At 39.4% G+C, this 17979-nt stretch overlaps 1 protein-coding gene across 4 annotated transcripts in view; it reads left to right on the top strand.

The window, feature by feature from the left end:
* Positions 1-17979, top strand: part of ARFGEF3 (ARFGEF family member 3) — a 93407-nt gene that overhangs the window by 59034 nt on the left and 16394 nt on the right. For all 4 annotated transcript variants that reach the window (XM_039707287.1, XM_039707286.1, XM_039707288.1 and 1 more), the window contains 8 exons: positions 602-747; positions 1459-1638; positions 2011-2155; positions 3234-3356; positions 5427-5530; positions 6976-7120; positions 17093-17221; positions 17751-17927. In XM_039707287.1, the coding sequence (XP_039563221.1) occupies positions 602-747; positions 1459-1638; positions 2011-2155; positions 3234-3356; positions 5427-5530; positions 6976-7120; positions 17093-17221; positions 17751-17927 (1149 nt within the window). The remainder of the gene's footprint in view (positions 1-601; positions 748-1458; positions 1639-2010; positions 2156-3233; positions 3357-5426; positions 5531-6975; positions 7121-17092; positions 17222-17750; positions 17928-17979) is intronic.

Here is a 17979-nt window from a genome sequence, read left to right on the forward strand (position 1 = left end):
ATTACGTCTTTTGTTAGACATAAACACACCAGTGTATTTGAAATGAGAGGATGAAGTGTCTTTTCAAATGTTGTAAGAGTGATGGAAGACGAATCCCTTTCAACGGGAAATAACAAGTGTTAGTGGCTGTGGAACAGAAAAGCATTTTCTTACATTCTGTTCTTTGTATCCTTTGCTTAATAAGAAATACAAAATTAAATACCCAGGCTAAATAATTTGCAGTTTATAATCTTTCCTGTAGATGTCACCAAAAGCTTTCATAACTACCATTTTGGGTCTTAATATCAGTTATTTAACTCATTGCTTAACTTTTCTGCATGACTTTTCCAAGCCTTTGTCTTTCATATGTTTGGAAAAAAGCGATGACTTAAAGTATGTTTAGTAACCTTTAAACCTGGGTCCATCTCCTGCCCTTTTACCTACACAGGCAAAGGCTATGTTTTACATTGGTTTTGGTTTTTTTTTTCCTTTTTCTCGCTCCCACTAAAGCTTATCAATAATCAAATACTTAATCAATCACTCAATCCATAATTTCTAATTCCAGTTCAGACATTTAGGAGTGGAGGAGCAGCTGATGCTTTATTCTTATACTTTCTTGTAGGTGAAGTAAAGTCTACACAGGACAGGAGAAGCGCTCTTCACTTATTCCGACTTGGTGATGCCATGCTCAGAATTGTAAGGAGTAAATCCCGCCCATTGCTCCACCTCATGCGCTGCTGGAGCCTGGTGGCTCCTCACCTTGTAGAGGTAGGAATGGGGGACAAGAATGGGAATGTGTGCATGAAGCGACAAAGTCGAGAAAGATGAAGAAGGTTTGATAGCTCTTAAAATGTATAACAACCTTCAACATTGTCAAATCTGCTCTGTGTTTATACACTGTGTCATATATTGCCATACTGCCACCAAGGAGTGTGTTTGTAAGTGACTGAAATGGGCAGGGACAGGGTGTTGGACTTCTGCAATGTGATGTAAATTGTGCCTGGTGGAAAAACTGAAATCACCTCAAGGGGCTCTAAGTGACTCCTCCACCTGCTTATATTCCAGTCAAAGTCTGCATCCTTGCAATTTTTCCTATAAAAGGATGCAGGTTTTCTTTTCCCATATAAAGCCAGCTCAGCTGATACCTTTGGAAGGGAAAAAGGGTCATACAGTCCAAACAAATGACAGCATTTCACACAAGTTCTGTGAGTTTTAGTATTTATTTATATTTAGCTCAATGTGTTTTTAATTGTCAGCCAACTTTCATACCTCTGTGGACCTCTAGGCAGCTCAGAGTCTCAGTCATCTGTTTCCAGGGCAGTAGTCTCCTGTTTTCATTACGGTGGGGTCCCTGGTCACATTAGTGGTGAAGCTGTTTTGAAGGTTCAGTAACATGTAGTGCTTACCTCCCTTGAAAGTGTCTTACTAAAAGCAAATTTTTTGCTTAGACACAGTCTAATCCTTCTCCTTTCCCTGCAGGCTGCCTGTCACAAGGAGAGACACGTGTCTCAGAAGGCTGTCTCCTTCATCCATGACATCCTCACGGAAGTGCTGATGGACTGGAATGAGCCTTCTCACTTTCACTTCAATGAGGCACTTTTCCGCCCCTTTGAGCGCATCATGCAGCTGGAGCTGTGTGATGAGGACGTCCAAGACCAGGCAAGTTAGCTCTGATCACTGTGTCTGTATCTGGTCTACATTCCCATAAGAATGGTTTCCAGAGTGCACTTGGTCCACCTGAGGGTGTTTCCCAAATTCCCTTTGAATGCTACCCCTTAATCATCTTCAAGGAATTGGGAGTGCTCTGCCTACCAATCCAGCATTGTGGCAGAGCACAGAGATAGTAGACCTGGCTTTGGAGCAATTAAATAAAGATTTTCTACTATCTAAAAAAAATTAAAGAGTAAATTAATCTAGATTGTCATAGTGAGGTCTAGGAATGTATTTAAAGACATTCCTTCTGAAGATCCATCTGTATATCAGTTCTGGTTTTTGGTTCTTTTTTTTTAACCCTTCCTACACTGGCTGCAGGTGGTCACCTCTATAGGAGAGTTGGTGGAAATGTGTTCTACCCAGATCCAGTCGGGATGGAGACCCCTGTTCAGTGCCCTGGAAACAGTGCATAGCAGCAGCAAGTCAGAGGTCAAAGAGTACCTTGTAGGAGAATACTCTATGGGTAAGGACTTCCTGCACTGTTTCAAATATGCTTTCATTCCCTTGGAGACACAGTAACTAACTCAGTATATTTAAATGCCCAAACTGAACAGTGGCACTACAACACTCCAGAACTGTACCAAAGTATCTGACTTAATTGTTGGGGTAGGTAGGACAGCAGACATATTGTTCTGACCTTTTGTCCTCTACATTATAACAAATTATTTGAGTGAGAAAGAAGGGTGTCAAACCTATTGGAATAATTCTGAGCAAGACAGTAGTGCAAGGGTACTGAGCTTGGTTGAGCATTTGTCACTGTCCTACTGAAGAAGGAACTGTATCCAAGCAGCATGTCTCTTGTGAACTGTCTTCCCTATTGTATGAAACCTATTGCCCCTATACCTCAGGGTAACTTAATATGATAATCTAGGCAAGTGCTTGTCCAGGCATTTGATCTCAAAGCTTTCAGATTCCTAGTGCTATTACAGACGACATTTCTGTAAGAATGCACATCCTTCCCAGAGATGTTTGCTTCTATGGAAATGTATTAATGTGGGAAAATCCATTTTTTCTGTGCTTTTTGCCCTATTAGAAGGTATGTTTAAATGTGACAAGTCATGTGTAAGGGACATGTTTTTTCTCCTAAACTTTGTCATTGAGATCTGTTATGGTTGATGGCTGAATGCTGGTGTACACAGCTTTTGAAGACGATAATCTACTTTGGAAAATCAAGGCTATTTTGTTACTCTATAGTCTGAATAGTTTTATGCATGATTGATGTAATCTTGGCAGTTATCTAAAACTAAACCAGAAGCTAAACAGAGACCTCCACCAAACAGAACTATAAGCTCCTGAGTTCAAGAGCTCAAACCTTAACTGGTATTTGCCATAGACTGGGCAAAGGAGGGAGTTTCTGTCACTTCCTATGAAAGGCTACACAAGTTGACCCAGGAGCAAGAGAAGGTTTTACTTTTAAGATCATTTCTGTCTCTACCCAGAATAGAAAAGATTCTACAGATTCAGTTAAATTGTTGAAAAGTGGTTGGAAAATTATTTTTAAGGGGGTTTGAGGAAGTCTTCTCACCTTGTTATCTCCACAGGTAAACGCCAGGCTCCGGTGTTTGATGTCTTTGAAGCATTTCTAAACACAGACAACATCCAGGTCTTTGCCAACGCTGCCACCAGTTATATTATGTGCCTTATGAAGTTTGTCAAAGGACTGGGTAAATATTTTCCTACTAAGTCATGGTCTCACAGAAGAGGATAATTAAATTGTGTAATATGTAGCATGGTAGGAAAGAGAGGGGCACTGAACATGTTGAGTCCAGAATGCTTTAAAAAAATAAAATTAAATCAAAACCCAGGGATTATTTCTGTAACATTTTTAATACTATCAGTTCTTCAAGTTTTTATAGCAGCAAAGATGCATCTCACTATTAAGTGTCTGCTTCTTAATTTGATCTTAGTTTACACCAGGACTTGCTTATATCTTATATTCATATATATATATATATATATATTAAAAAAAGCATCCAAACCTAGAATATTGCTGTTGCAGAAGTGGTCTGGCATTGTGCAGAGACAGCATGGATTGTTTGCAACAGAGCAGGGCCTATTTTACACTGTGGGCAGCAGAGACCAGGCTTAGCATGTCAGGGTGACCCTGCAGAGTCATTGTCATGCTTCACCAGCCTTCAGAACAAAGGCAAATGGTGCTGGGTTGTTCTGCCCCCGTGCTGGTGATCCATGGCTTGCCTTGATCATTAGAATTTCACACTTTTCACTGAACTGTGACAATGTTGGGGGGGGGTGTGGATGTAAATTATAGAACTTTTAAGTAGTGATAAAATGGGGCTTTTGGTTTCTATATGAATATTAATTCACAGAGGTTTCTAGGTCTGTAAGCAACTCCTTTTGATTTAAATGAAGCACCTAGCTGCAGGAGATCTACTCTTTGATGTTACTCTTGTCTCACTGAGCTATTTCACTATTGGTTTCAATGGGGGAAGAATTCCCATTGTGAGGTAATTGTAATTGTAGTTATTACTGCAAAAGAGAAATAAACTTACATACCCAGTACCAATAGAGGGAACTCATGTTTCTTCTGGACATCTTAAAAGCCTGTCTTACATTTCTTTGTGTTTCTTGCTTTCATGAGATAATTTTGACCCCATTGTGGTCATATATCAAAAAGCAAGGTGTTTTTTATATTAAAGGTAAGAGGACTATGGGAAACATCAGCAAATACAATGCCATACTATGTGCATTTTATTGTAAAACTAAAGGATTCAGACTTCACTGGCTGACTTGGCTGATATCAGTGGTAGACAAAACTTTAAAATACGTTATGTTAGTTAATAGTTAAGAGTATAGAAAAAGCAAATAAATATAGTGAAAGGAGAACAGATAGAATCTAATAAAATAATTTAATATTTATCTTGTGCTTTTTATGAGAGGAATAACTTTTTAAGGCAAGAAAATGTTAATGTCGATAGGCATTTAGTCACTTCAGATTTGGTACTGGATGAGAAGTATGTAGCTAAACTGGGAAAATGGTTTTGAGCCAAGTATTCTAAGGTGGACAGAACTTCAGCTGAGATGAGACAGGCAGTCTCAGCAGACAGGGAAAATGATGGAGTGAATGGAGTTATCCAGAGAGGAGCTCAGCAGCAGGATGCCTCGCAACTGCTCTGCTTATTGAATTCCCTTAGTGAAGCTGGCCTGAAAGGAGCAGTCTGCTGATGGAAGTCAGGGATACCAGCAATAGTGGCACTAGAACCTGAGCCTATGTGTCATGCAGTTGAAATTGTGAGACCTTGATGCCTGCATTAGACAGCAGAAGGAAGTGTAGTATACAGAATATAAAATGATGCATTTAAGCAGTAAATAAACTAATAGGAAGAACTTCTGATAGAAGAATTTTCCAGAGCAGTGGGATGCAAATGACTAGAAAAAAATACTACATTAATTGAGCAATGCTGAATATGAGTAAGTAATTCCTAAACCCATGGAAGAAAGTGGAATGGAGTCAGTATGACAGATAATACAATATATGATTATTAGAACTCCCAAAGACTGTACTAAAGAGATATTAAATAGGCATGTGTTTATTAAAGCATTTATGCATATAAAAATTTGTGTACAAACTATGACCAGTGATACTGTATTGTTTGTGTGTGGGTCACCTGGTTGTCTGTTCAAACATTAGGGTGTAACTGAATGAGAAAAGAAAATTAATGGTTTATTTATTGCTTTTCTTCTGTCCTTCCCAATGATGCCTTTTCTGTCCCCAGGGGAAGTAGATTGTAAGGAGATGGGTGACTGTGTGACAGGATCAGGATCTGCATCTACAGACTTGTGCCTTCCCGCGCTTGATTACCTCAGGAGATGTTCTCAGGTATGATGAGCAATCTTATACAGGCACTAACCTGGCCTGGGAAATAATTCTAACCTGCAGGCTTTGCATCAGCCATTGGATGATTTGCAGGAACCCAAAAGAGTCTGTGGTGACCCTAATGGTAGTACCCTGCACTGCCAAATGGGTGGTGGTAATCAAAGGGAATTTCATACCTTCCAGCCCAGTTAGCAATGGGAAAACTGAGGAGGTAAAAACGCTCAGACCCAGGGAGCAAGTGAGGAAATGTGCATGTTCAAAACATTGTAGTAGTAGTAGTAGTGGTAGTAATAATAATAATAATAATACTAATAATAATAATAACAACAACAATAATCCAAAGCTAAATTAATTCTTACTTAAACAGTTACCATAAATAGTGTGGTGAATGAAAGACAAAAAAAAAAAACAAAACAAAAAAAAAAAAAACAAAAAAAAAACAAAGAAGTTGAGAATTCTTTTATTTTAAAAACAATGGGCTGCACCCTCTGAAATGCAGAAGCAGTTTATTTGTATCTGAAGTTTAGGTCAAATCTCTAATACTTAGAATGCTGGCATGTTTCCTCTAATCTTCTTGCACACAGCATATATTATTATCCAGGGTTATCTGGACAATTTTTGTCTGATTTTATAGTGTTATTTGTATTTCTGTAGCACCTGCAGGTCTTTTTGTTGGACCCAGGCCATGTTTTTCTGAGTACAATACAAAAGCACAACAAAGGATACTATCATTGCTGAAAGTGTTTAATATCTAAATTCAGAGATAATGGGTGGATTCAGTATGCAGGCTGAGAAAAGAAGGGAAGAATAAGGCAACTCAGAATAATAAACAGCAGACATACCAAACTCAACTTGCTATCGTGTTCATCTAAAAAAATTAGTAAATATCTATGTATATATCTAATGTATGTTCTATCTATACACTATTAGTGCCACATTGCTATTCCTCATCCTTACAAACTCCAGTTCACAGTGAGGGGGGAAATATTTTCTCTGCTTTAAAAGAAACAACCATTTATATCTTGTTATACCTTTTAACTTGCCAGTAAAAGTAGAACAGGAATGACTAAAAAAGAATCTTGTCTGTATATTGCAAGTACATTATTTACTTAGAAAGACTTGATTAAATGCTGGTAGCATCCATGCAATAGTATGGCTAACGGAGCTTGTAGGTCATAGATACAATCAGTGAGTTGTAATGTTTTCCCTTCACAAATGAGAAGAGAGCACACTCCCATCTCAGAAATGTGTTATTTCAATTGCTGCTCTCCATCTCTTTACCCACAACTTTTTACTTGTCAGTGAACCAAAGACTTCTGGCCTCTAATTGTGTTTGCATACCTTTTATTTTATTTTACGTACCTCTGTTGTATATGATTGCTTTTACAAACTTTCCCATGGATATTTATCTTCTCTTTTTTCTCTCCCCTCTTCTCCACCCTTCCAAGTTGTTAGCCAAAATCTATAAAATGCCCTTGAAACCCATCTTCCTCAGTGGCCGGCTGGTTAACTTGCCCCGAAGAGCACAGGAGCAGTCAGCCAGCAGTGAGGATGGGATTGAGTGCATCCTTTCTGACTTTGATGATGACACTGGTAAGTGCATTGAAAGTAGTAAATTCAAAACTAATCAATTGTTTCTTCTATATGTTGCTGCAAATTTTGACAACTGCTGAAAGCAAAAAGGAGGGAAAACTTCATACTTTATTGTTTCCTTGTTATCTACACACACCCACGTGTGCACACAGAGCTTGGAAGTTCAGGTCCTGTCACCTTCTTTATGTAAAAGATACAGTTAATATATAAGAAAAATACAACCCCTCTCCTAGGGCAAGAAAACAATATTTTTATTAACAATTATTTTGATTATCCTGATATTCATAATACAACCATTGTGTATTTCTGAGAGCTAACAAAAAACTACTTTATAGACCACAGCTGAAGTAAAGGAGTGAAAATCTTCTAGAGTTGGTATTCGCAGGCCTGCCTTTAACAGGAAAAAAAATACCAGTATTGAGTTACAGTCTACAAAGATAAAGAATAATTGTTTAAATATTTCCAAACTTAAGCCCCATGGTCTGTTGAAATAAACAGTGAATTTCTGAAGTCCATAAAAAGCACTATGACCTCCAGAAAAAACAAGCAGCATTTGTCTCCTGATTATTTGTATGGTTTATATGGGTTGTGGATTAATCAGGTGTTGGATGAACTAGAATATACAGAGCCAAGCAGTAGAGGAATGCAGCCTTATGGCTTCTGGGCTCAGGAGACCTTCACAGCAGTACAGTTGGTGCATGAACAGAAGACTCTTTAACTAATTAAAGTTGAAAAGTGGCATGTTTATTCAGCTCGCTGGGCACACTGGGAGGTAGTCCTCCAAAGGCATGTGCGAATTTCCAAAACTGTAGCTTCTCCATATATCTACAAAAGCTCTACATATTCATAAAGACATCTGAGATGCCTATACATATGCATCACCTGCTCCCGCTTGGTATTCAATGAGCTGAATGTTCATTACGGCTGCGCAGTCACCTTCTCGAATTGGGTCAGTGGGCTTTGAAATGGGTCAGTGGACTTCTGAAGATGAAGTAAGAGGTCTTCCTCATGGTAAATTCTTCAGCTTTATCTGGTTGCCAGGACTTTGTGACCCCTTGGTCATGCTCCAAACTCCCTCTCCTGAGCCCAGTCATTGTTAGAAGCCAGGTGTATTTATGGTTCCTACCCTTTTACAATACTTCATATATTCTCTGTCATTTCTAAGAATACATGCAAGTCAAATACATGATACATTGCCTTTGCTTCAAAATTATCCCCATCTGGAATTATTAATTTATTATATATTAATCTATATAATTTATTATAAATTATTAATAATTTCTCTTTTCTTAATCTCCTTGTTAAGCTCTTAATCAAAATATATGGCCTTCATCTTACTAGCTACATGTCTAACTTAACCCCTTGATTCATTCCCCCGTTTGTCTGCAAAGTTAGTAAATTCTTTTATTGATATACAGATTCTTTTTCCTCTAACCAAGTCATGTGATAAGAATCTCTTAAAACCATGCCATATGTTTTTGATAATGAAGTTAAGATTGCTATTCATCTTAGCATTCTCAAATTCTAAACAAGCATTACAACAGACGAAATCAACCTTAGGCCAACTAAAATCAATAAAACAACAATTGGGTGAACTAAAGGATTAAGTATACCCATTGGTTTTGGTGACCATCCAAAAAGTACATCCTACTAATGGTGAGACATATCTTCCTCTAACCTTTTCAAGACTCTCAGTATGGTTTCTGTGTCATAATGTATTGTAATTCAGGTCTTCTTTCCCATAATTTTAATTTATTCAAGAATTTCCTTTTGATCCTCATTTTTCAATAACTGTTTGACTAAAGTTAACTTCATCCCTATAGGCACAGGTGATATTTCTTGCACAGTAGTCAAATATGCCTTTAGACAATGATGCGATACAGCAGCCTGATAGGAGAAATCACATCCTTAAATTCTGGCAAAGTTACAAATGCACAGATTAAATGGTGTTTCATTTATGGTGAGCTCCACCACCACTATAGTGGAGCATGCTGTTCTGAGGCATGCACAACCTTGACTTATATATACAAGCAGGGTTGTCTGATTGACTGAATGAACCTCAATGTGACAAATGCTTTGTTCTGTATCCAGACAAGTGTCTTGATCATTATTCATATTTCCTTCACATATAAATCCTAATTGTCTTCTCGTGGCATAAGACTCTATATTAGTAGTCTTACAGTTCCCTTCAGCTTTCTGTGCCCATGTTCTGTGTTCTGAAGGATACAGTACAGTTCTTTCATGATTCAACCTTAAAGCGACTACTGGGTATATTAAATCCGCTGATGCATTATGTATAGTCAAAACAAAAGCAGTCACTACACTTGTGACAGGATCATAGGCAAAACTGACCAAAACCCACCAAGACTGAAGTTCTCTTTCTAAGTCATAAGAATTATCCCAAACAATTTTGCAGATCTCAGCAGGAAAGGTGTGTTCTCCACTTTCTTTAATAACTGAGGCAGCCACTGACTGCATCCACAAGTGTGCTTGTACACACCTAAGAGCAAAAGAAATAATCTCAGTAGCTCTACCCAAAGTGTTGATTATCAATTCATGGTCCTGTTCTTCTGTATTTTCCCATTCTGGTAATATCTTGGACAGTTTCCACTGGGTGATACCTAAAGCTAATAAAGGAGATTTAATGGCTGTTGTAACTTAATTGTCTCACTACCAGCTGCAGTTAATTTGTTCATTAATACCTCTGAATCCATTGTATTCAAAACCCCCAGTCCTGTTCTTAATAATCCAGTCAAATCTCTTTTTCTTCTGAGTGTATGTGATATACGCTTCTGTAACCAAGTGGTCATCCATAAAAGAGGTCTTAAAAAATGGGGTACACTCCAGTCTAATGGCAGAAGCATTTACCTGCATTGCCATTTCTGCTTGCTTCAGGGACTATTCTGGATTAAGCAGTAGCCTTTGGATTCCAGTCTTTTTAATAGTATATGTTCCAATTTTGGTAACTATAGGTCAAATTGTCTCTTTTAGGGTTGGATGAGTGTAGTCTGAGTATGGGCAGTCTGTCTTGGTAGAGGCTAATTGGTTTTTCTAGTTGTTCTAATTCTATGCTTCCAAGGAACAACACAGACTTGAGTTATGTTATAGTCAATTCTCTCATTCTTGTCTGCACATCCTTCTATTCGGAGTCGGAATTCAGGACATTTGCTTAAGCATTTGTCACAACATTCAGGGCTAATCCGGATGAGTTCCATAGGTTCTTGGTCGAATTCATGGAAGCCATCCTGAACGAACGCATATTCACATCCCCAGACATTTCTCCCTTCCCAGACAGCTGCATTTGTGACTCTCAGCATTTTTGACAGAGCTTTACGGGTGTAAGAGTCGTAAGCTGTTCCTCGACAAGTGTATATATCAGTTGCATTGTACACACGTGGTACTGCATTAACTTCGGATATGGTCATAGCTATGATAGCGAAGGCCACAACTTTGCAAATTGTACTTGCCATTCTTTGAAACAAAGTCATTATAAATACAAACTAGATTAATATTTCTTCTTACAATCTACTCATTTCCCCACATAAGCTTTAATTTCAGTTCATTATCATCTGGTGTAACTTTCCAAACACCTCCTGGATGCTTTTTCACTCGTGTATGGTGGATCCAGACGTTCTGTTCCTTGACCTTGATTGCAGTAAAAGTGGTGAGAAGCACTTGGAGTGGTCCTTCCCACTGTGGGTCCAGAATTTTCTCTGCAAAAGACATATACATAATCTCCAGGCTGTATGTCATGTACTGGTTCACCTAATTCCCTGCTCTGAACCCCAGCCACATGCTTCTCAATTTCTGTGAGTTGTTTGTTTAGGGCCATCATGTAGCTATGTAGGGTTTCTTTCCCTACTTGGGTTGATGTTCCCTCTTGTACCCCATATGGCCTTCCATATAATATCTCAAAAGGACATAATTTTTCTTTTGTCCTTGTTTTAGTCTGGATTCGCAGTAATGCTGATGGAAGAGCCTGGGGACAACATAATTTTTCTTCTTGCTCTAGCCTTATAATTTGTTGCTTGATTAAATGATTCAATTTTTCCGCTTGGCCACTTGATTGGGGATGATATGGAATATGACGCTCCCAGTCTATGCCGAATTGGCAGCTAATTTGCTGTACAATTTTTGAAATCAAGTGTGGCCCTCTATCTGAAGATACTGTGGCTGGGGCCCCAAAGCATGGTATTATCTCTTGTAACAATACTTTAGTTACCTCTCGCACCTTGGCAGTTCTTGTAGGAAGAAATCAGCTATCCTGAAAAGGTATCTGTCAATACAAATAAATATTGATACCCCCCTTTCCTGGGAAGTTCTGAAAAATCAGTTTGCCACTGATGCCCAGGCCCATAGGCTCTTCCAATTTGTCTAAGTTTTGGTTTGGCATTATTTTTGGATTAGTTTGGAGGCAAAGACTACATTGTCAGGTCACTTGAATAACTGTACCTTGTACATTTCTGGCTACAGTCCTGTATTTTAAATTATTATACAAAGCATCTATTTCTGATGCTCCTCTTTTACTAGTGACCAAAACAAATAGGAGGGGACTGCAAGCTTTCCATTCCCTTCTTGTGTAGTGGCCCATCTTTCCTGATTGTATTTCCCATTCTCAGTCTCAGTAGTGATTCCAGAGAGTAAAGAACATTCAGCATATGTTACTTCCTCCCAGTTCTGTTCCCTTCTTAAAAATAACATCATCTGCAATAGTGTCATAGTCTAAGGTTCCAGATGGTGGCCATCTAACATCTCCTTGTAGCCTATAAAGTGGCCATCATTGGTTACAAAATCGTATTAAATTCCTTTTCTTTTCAGTTCCTCCATAGGCCACCAATTCTTTCCAGTGTGCCAAAATACAACCCAAAGGACTAGCCTTAGAAATTTCTTTACTCTGGTTAGTTCCCATTTTTCTTTTCCCAGTGCTTCTTTGCTTTATCCCAAGTCTTTTCCTTCATTTGAAAGTCTTGGGGTATAAAAATAGGCTGCGCACACTTAGTTCTAATTACTTCTGCTGGCTTCCCTAAATTAACTGAAACCCCCTTCTCCAATGATTCAAACAACCTGTTACTTCTGTGGCCCTCACGACTGGTTGCCAATAAAATCTTCATAGCTCTCTGAGTGCCCTTTGTCTCCTTAGAATAACACAAAGGACAAAGTGACTCTCTCAGTCTCCTCCACCTAAATGTCTGTCTGTACCACAGCTCTTCAACTAAATGCAGCAGAAGCAAACCCAGGGTTCACAAGGGCAGCCCTTCGGGCAAGCAATCTCTACCAAGCTCAGTCTCCTCTGACTTCTATTTCCATTCATAGGACACCTCAGCTACTTATTTCTCACTCACTCTACCTAAACTTTGTTTCACAAAATCTCACATTCTTTTCCCAGTTTTCTTCCCACAAAATCCAATCTTCAGGTACAAAGTGTGACTTTGAACACACCAACTTTAAAATCTCTGGTTCAAAATCACCTCGATTAAGGCATTTTTTCCACTGACACAGGGCACGCTCACTTTGCTGTCTTGCAGAATAACAGTAGTATCATCCTGCACAAATATTAGAGTGCAATAACACCCACACACAATGCCAACTTCTAAATGAACCAGGGCTGCAGAGAAACATCCACAGAGGCAAGCTATTCCATGGATTCCTTCATGAAGTTCTAAATTCTCTATTGTAGGAAATTCCAATCTAACGACAGTCAATGGCCACCAGAAGTCTTATGTAATCCTTCTGGGTAAACCCATTAGTTTCTTCTAGCTATTCCATGATTCACTGGAGTAACAAATTCCCATGGATCAAGTCCGAACCACTGTGTGAGAGGGATTCCTTTAATTCTCCTAGCCATGGTTAAAACAGAGAGCCCCTAGAGATCCCAGAGAGCCATACACACTTCACTGTGTTCACTCACCACACCTCCCCTTTCCTCTTCTCAGGGGGGAAAATGTACCAAAACTGCACACAAATCTCAAAACCACACCAGCACTCTACAGAGGCTTCTCTAGCCCTAGGTCTCAATTGACCTTTTGCCCATAAATTGTCCTTGTCTGTCCCTTGGCAGAAATAATAGCAGCCTTCTACACAAATTCCACACTGTAATTAATCTTACACAAAATACTGCTCTCACTACAGGCAGCAATTCCACAAACACAACCCTGTATCAGATATCAGAACTAAACCACGGGGATTATCCTCCAACTCATTTTGCACTGTTCCCCATCTTCTTTAAAAATATCTAAATTCTCAGGACAACCTTTTCCGCAGACTAAATTCACTATCTCACATTCAGTATGTGCTCCCTCCCAGTTATAGTACTGTGGGCATTCTGATTCCGGGAAATATTTGGGGCACACAGGTCTCTGCCTATAAGATAAACAATACCACCTTCTATTGCAGCTCTTGCAATGAAGAAGGACACAAGCCGAGTGTCCCCCAGGTACCCAACAGAAAATTGTCAGATTACACAAAAAGAAAGGAGTTAATCCTGGTCTTTTCTACCTCCACAGATTTCTGAGCTAATCCTCCGCTGGGGGTAGCTCCCAATCAAAAGCTAAATAACAGTTCATTCAGCTTGAATATCTGTCCCCTAAAAACACCCTTTCTGTCTTTCTATCCTGCTATTTATAACAGCCCAGTCTCCTCCTATAGCCCAGAACTCATCTGGTTCAAGCCCAAGCCACTTACAGCGTGCCTCTCTGGACAGTCAAGTCTTTGCAGCTTGAGCCCAAACTTCGCCAGCCACCTGTAACAATTTGTTAAAAATAAACAAACATCACAGTAAATACAAAAACCAAAACACCAAGTAAAAAAACCAACTAGTTGTGACTATAACTTTCGACACAAGATAGCAGTGTTTTCTTAGAAATGAAGTAAAGAGTTACCAGCTCATTGCAACTCTACCTTTTAACACAAGATAATAGTATTACCTCGAAAATGCACAATATCCCTCAAAAACAGTGACAACTACGATTTCCAATGACAAAAATCACAGCTCATGTATTTCATCAAATGCACACACACTGACACAGTCCAGACACAGTCAAAAATAGCAGCAAATAAAAGAATAGCAGCAATACACAGGAATTTGCCCAGTTCACCCCCAGAACTGCTAGCTGGTCTCCAAGTTACCCTTTAGTCAGCAACCAAACCCTTCAATGCTTGCAAGCAAACCTATGGGCCTGTGTTACACAGGGCCTCCCTGTGACTTATCAACTGCCCCCTCAGCCACACGTACGTACAACTTAGAGACTAATTTCTGTAATTATAAACATACCCTTTGTCTGTAATGCCAGCAGACTTGTCTGTCCCTGCAATGAGCAGACGGGGAGTGGAGGTCCCTCCAGGAATATCCCAGTGGCACCTAGAGGTGTCCACAGCCCAGCCTGGTCTCGCAGTAAACAGAGGAGTCCTGCTGCAGTTGCCAAAATGGTGCAGACAGAAGACTCTAATTAAAGTTGAAAAGTGGCATGTTTATTCAGCTCGCTGGGCACACTGGGAGGTAGTCCTCCAAAGGCATGTGCGAATTTCCAAAACTGTAGCTTCTCCATATATCTACAAAAGCTCTACATATTCATAAAGACATCTGAGATGCCTATACATATGCATCACCTGCTCCCGCTTGGTATTCAATGAGCTGAATGTTCATTACGGCTGCGCAGTCACCTTCTCGAATTGGGTCAGTGGGCTTTGAAATGGGTCAGTGGACTTCTGAAGATGAAGTAAGAGGTCTTCCTCATGGTAAATTCTTCAGCTTTATCTGGTTGCCAGGACTTTGTGACCCCTTGGTCATGCTCCAAACTCCCTCTCCTGAGCCCAGTCATTGTTAGAAGCCAGGTGTATTTATGGTTCCTACCCTTTTACAATACTTCATATATTCTCTGTCATTTCTAAGAATACCTCCAAGTCAAATACATGATATATTGTCTTCACTTCAATTATCCCCATCTGGTAATAATTACTCTTTTCCTAATCTCTTTGTTAAGCCCTTAGTCAAAATATATGGCCTTCATCTTACTAGCTGCATTTCTAACTTAACCCCTTGCTTCACAGTCATTTCTGAATATGTAGACTACTGAGCTGTTCCAACCAGACTGCCTCTGTAAAGATCAGCTGTAATCTGGCAGAAAGCAGGCTGAATCCTATGCATTTCATTCATGTGCCTCACCAGACTGGCCTTTGTCATAACCATGTAATGAGACTGATGCTAGAAAATAGAACGGCTCAAGACACGTTCCTAGCACTCCCGTCCCGTTTGTGATTTGTACGTAGCCCCCGGCTGGCGATATTTCAGCACATGGATTGTCCTGTTCCTGCTACCCTGGATGAAGGAATGAAAAGCTGTTCTCTGAAACCAGAAAGTCACAAGTCCTATTTTTTCACAAAACAACCTTTTACTTCTTTCTGTGCTGGATTTGGTTTGGTTTTTCTCTTTGAGGGGATTTTAGGATATTCACCTGGGATGTAGGAGATGCAAGTCATTGAAGCCTCTGCTTTGACTCAGACTTGGAACTTGACCTAGGGTCTCCCCACCTCAGGTGCCTACTGTTCTGAAGTGACTCTGCCTGTTACTCTCCTGCTGTAAACAGAAATACCACACTGCAGCAAATAAATCTTTAGGTTCTTGTCAGAGCTGACAAGAGGCTGTCACCCAGTTTGTTATTTACACGGAAATGGTGTTAGATTGTTGCTGGGCAAATTTACTTTACAAAGACACAAGGCAGCTTCACCTGGCACTCTAGTGCTCAAAGTAGCAGGATGAGGCAAAATGTTTTAACCTACTTTGGCATATTTGCAGTATATTTTCATACTGTGTTTGATTTCATGCTGGACTCTTCGAGAGGGTGTTTTAGAGATACTCAGTTCTCCCAGACTGGAAAATGTCCATATTTCTCTCTGAGTCACTTATGCTGTTTCCTTATCCAGAAGTGTCATTAAAGTCTAACTGACTCAAAACAGGGAACAGCACTGCCTTCTGAAATTAGTGTGAATAAATGAATCCTCAACCCAGTTACAAAGCAATGATTTCACTGTTTTTTCCTTGTTTCTCAGGAAGATTCTTGCAGTCTGCAAGCTCAGCAAATCTTAAAAAAAAGTTACCTTTTGTTTTGCTTTTAGAACATAATTAGCTAGCAAGCATCATTAAGATACAGACTACATCAGCATAGCTACCACTGGCAGAGAACAGGAACTTATTAGTGAACCACAGTAAAATCCATTTTAGCCTAATAAACCCATAGTCTTTTAAGGTGACTTAAGAGTGTAATGTGCAAGATCCCTTTAGTTGTTCATGTTATCATGGGGAACTAGGAGATACTTAAGGGATCTGTGAAAACTTAAAGGGCAGTGATTCCTAACCATCTTCAAAATAGTATTGAATACTAGTTGTATCCTGTAATCTCTTAGGGGATGCCTGCTTGCCAGTGTAGATGAGAGCTCACCTGTGTTCTCTCTGCTGTTCTGGCAATTGTCCAGCTCTGTGACCTCTTCAGCTTCTAAAGATGACATGAGGCAGCCTAATCATACCTCATGAGACATTTTTACTTTTCAGTCCTGAGTACCAAATAGAGCCAGTTAAATTATGGCTGGTCTTCTCAGGAGCCTTACTTTAAAGCATAATCTAAGGGAATACAAGCAATTCTGTACAGCATTTACAATGGTAATGAGATGAGGTTTTATTTATATATTTTTGTGGGATGTTTTACACAAGGTTAAAGAGACTGAGCTAGTAGGAATAAGGTGTGTATTGATGAGGAAGGATGGGACAAAACACAAACTTGATAAAAAGGGAGGGAAAAGGAAACCATCTTTTCAAAAATGACAATTGGCCACAACCATTACATGGCAACAGTAAACATGCAAGAACCATGATCTTTGAGTTACTTAATTTATTCATTTACATAACTTCTGAGGGCAAGTTTCACCTGTGTCGAGCAAAATCTTATTCATGGTTTTTAATCTTTCTTTGTTTTCTTGTAGGCCTTATCAATGTCTGGATTATTCTGCTGGAAGAATTAACAACTGCTATATCCAACTGTCCCCGTCAGCACCAGCCTCCTACTTTGGATCTGCTCTTTGAGTTGCTGAGGGATGTTGCCAAGACACCTGGTAATGAAAGGGCCTGATAAAATGTGAGCTAGTGGAGTCCTAACCAAACGTTGTAGACTCCTAAGCCATTTCTGTAAAGTATGTTACTTGTGTTAAAGCTGCACAGAGGCATTTTCTGCCACAAAGGGATTTTCTCAGAGCTGATAAATTGTTCCACTTAGTCCATCATTCTGTTGACAAAGGCATCTTGTAAGAGCATATTGAACATATGCTTAAATTCATTGCACAATAAAGAGGTGTGGTGCTCTATCGATGTCCTAGCCACAGAAAATGTTTGCTTCATGTCTAGCAAATGGAAGAGAAAATTACATAATCCTGCAGATCTGCTGGGAAAGACTGCAGGTAAACAGTTGGCTAAATGTACCTCATAACTACATCCAAATTTTGCCACTCTCATCTCACAAAAAAGTTTCAGAACCTCTTTACTTCATCATTACCTCAGGCTTCAGCTTGGAACAAGTTAGCAAATTTACTGAGCACGTAGGCTTTGTAAGCAAGTATATACAACCATTATTGTGTTTATTTTAAGGACCAGGATTTGGCATTTATGCAGTTGTACATCTTCTTCTTCCCACGATGTCTCTTTGGCTCCATCGCAGTCATGGTGACCACTCTTACTGGGATGTGGCATCTTCTAATTTCAAGCATGCCATTGGCCTTTCCAGTGAACTTGTAGTGGAGCATATTCAGAATTTCATACACTCAGGTATGTCATTGTAATGTCATGTCTACTGTCATCAGTGACATATTGCTGAATA

The sequence above is a fragment of the Passer montanus genome, unplaced genomic scaffold, assembly GCF_014805655.1.
Source record: "Passer montanus isolate IOZ18808 unplaced genomic scaffold, ASM1480565v1 scaffold2, whole genome shotgun sequence".
NCBI lineage: Eukaryota > Metazoa > Chordata > Aves > Passeriformes > Passeridae > Passer > Passer montanus.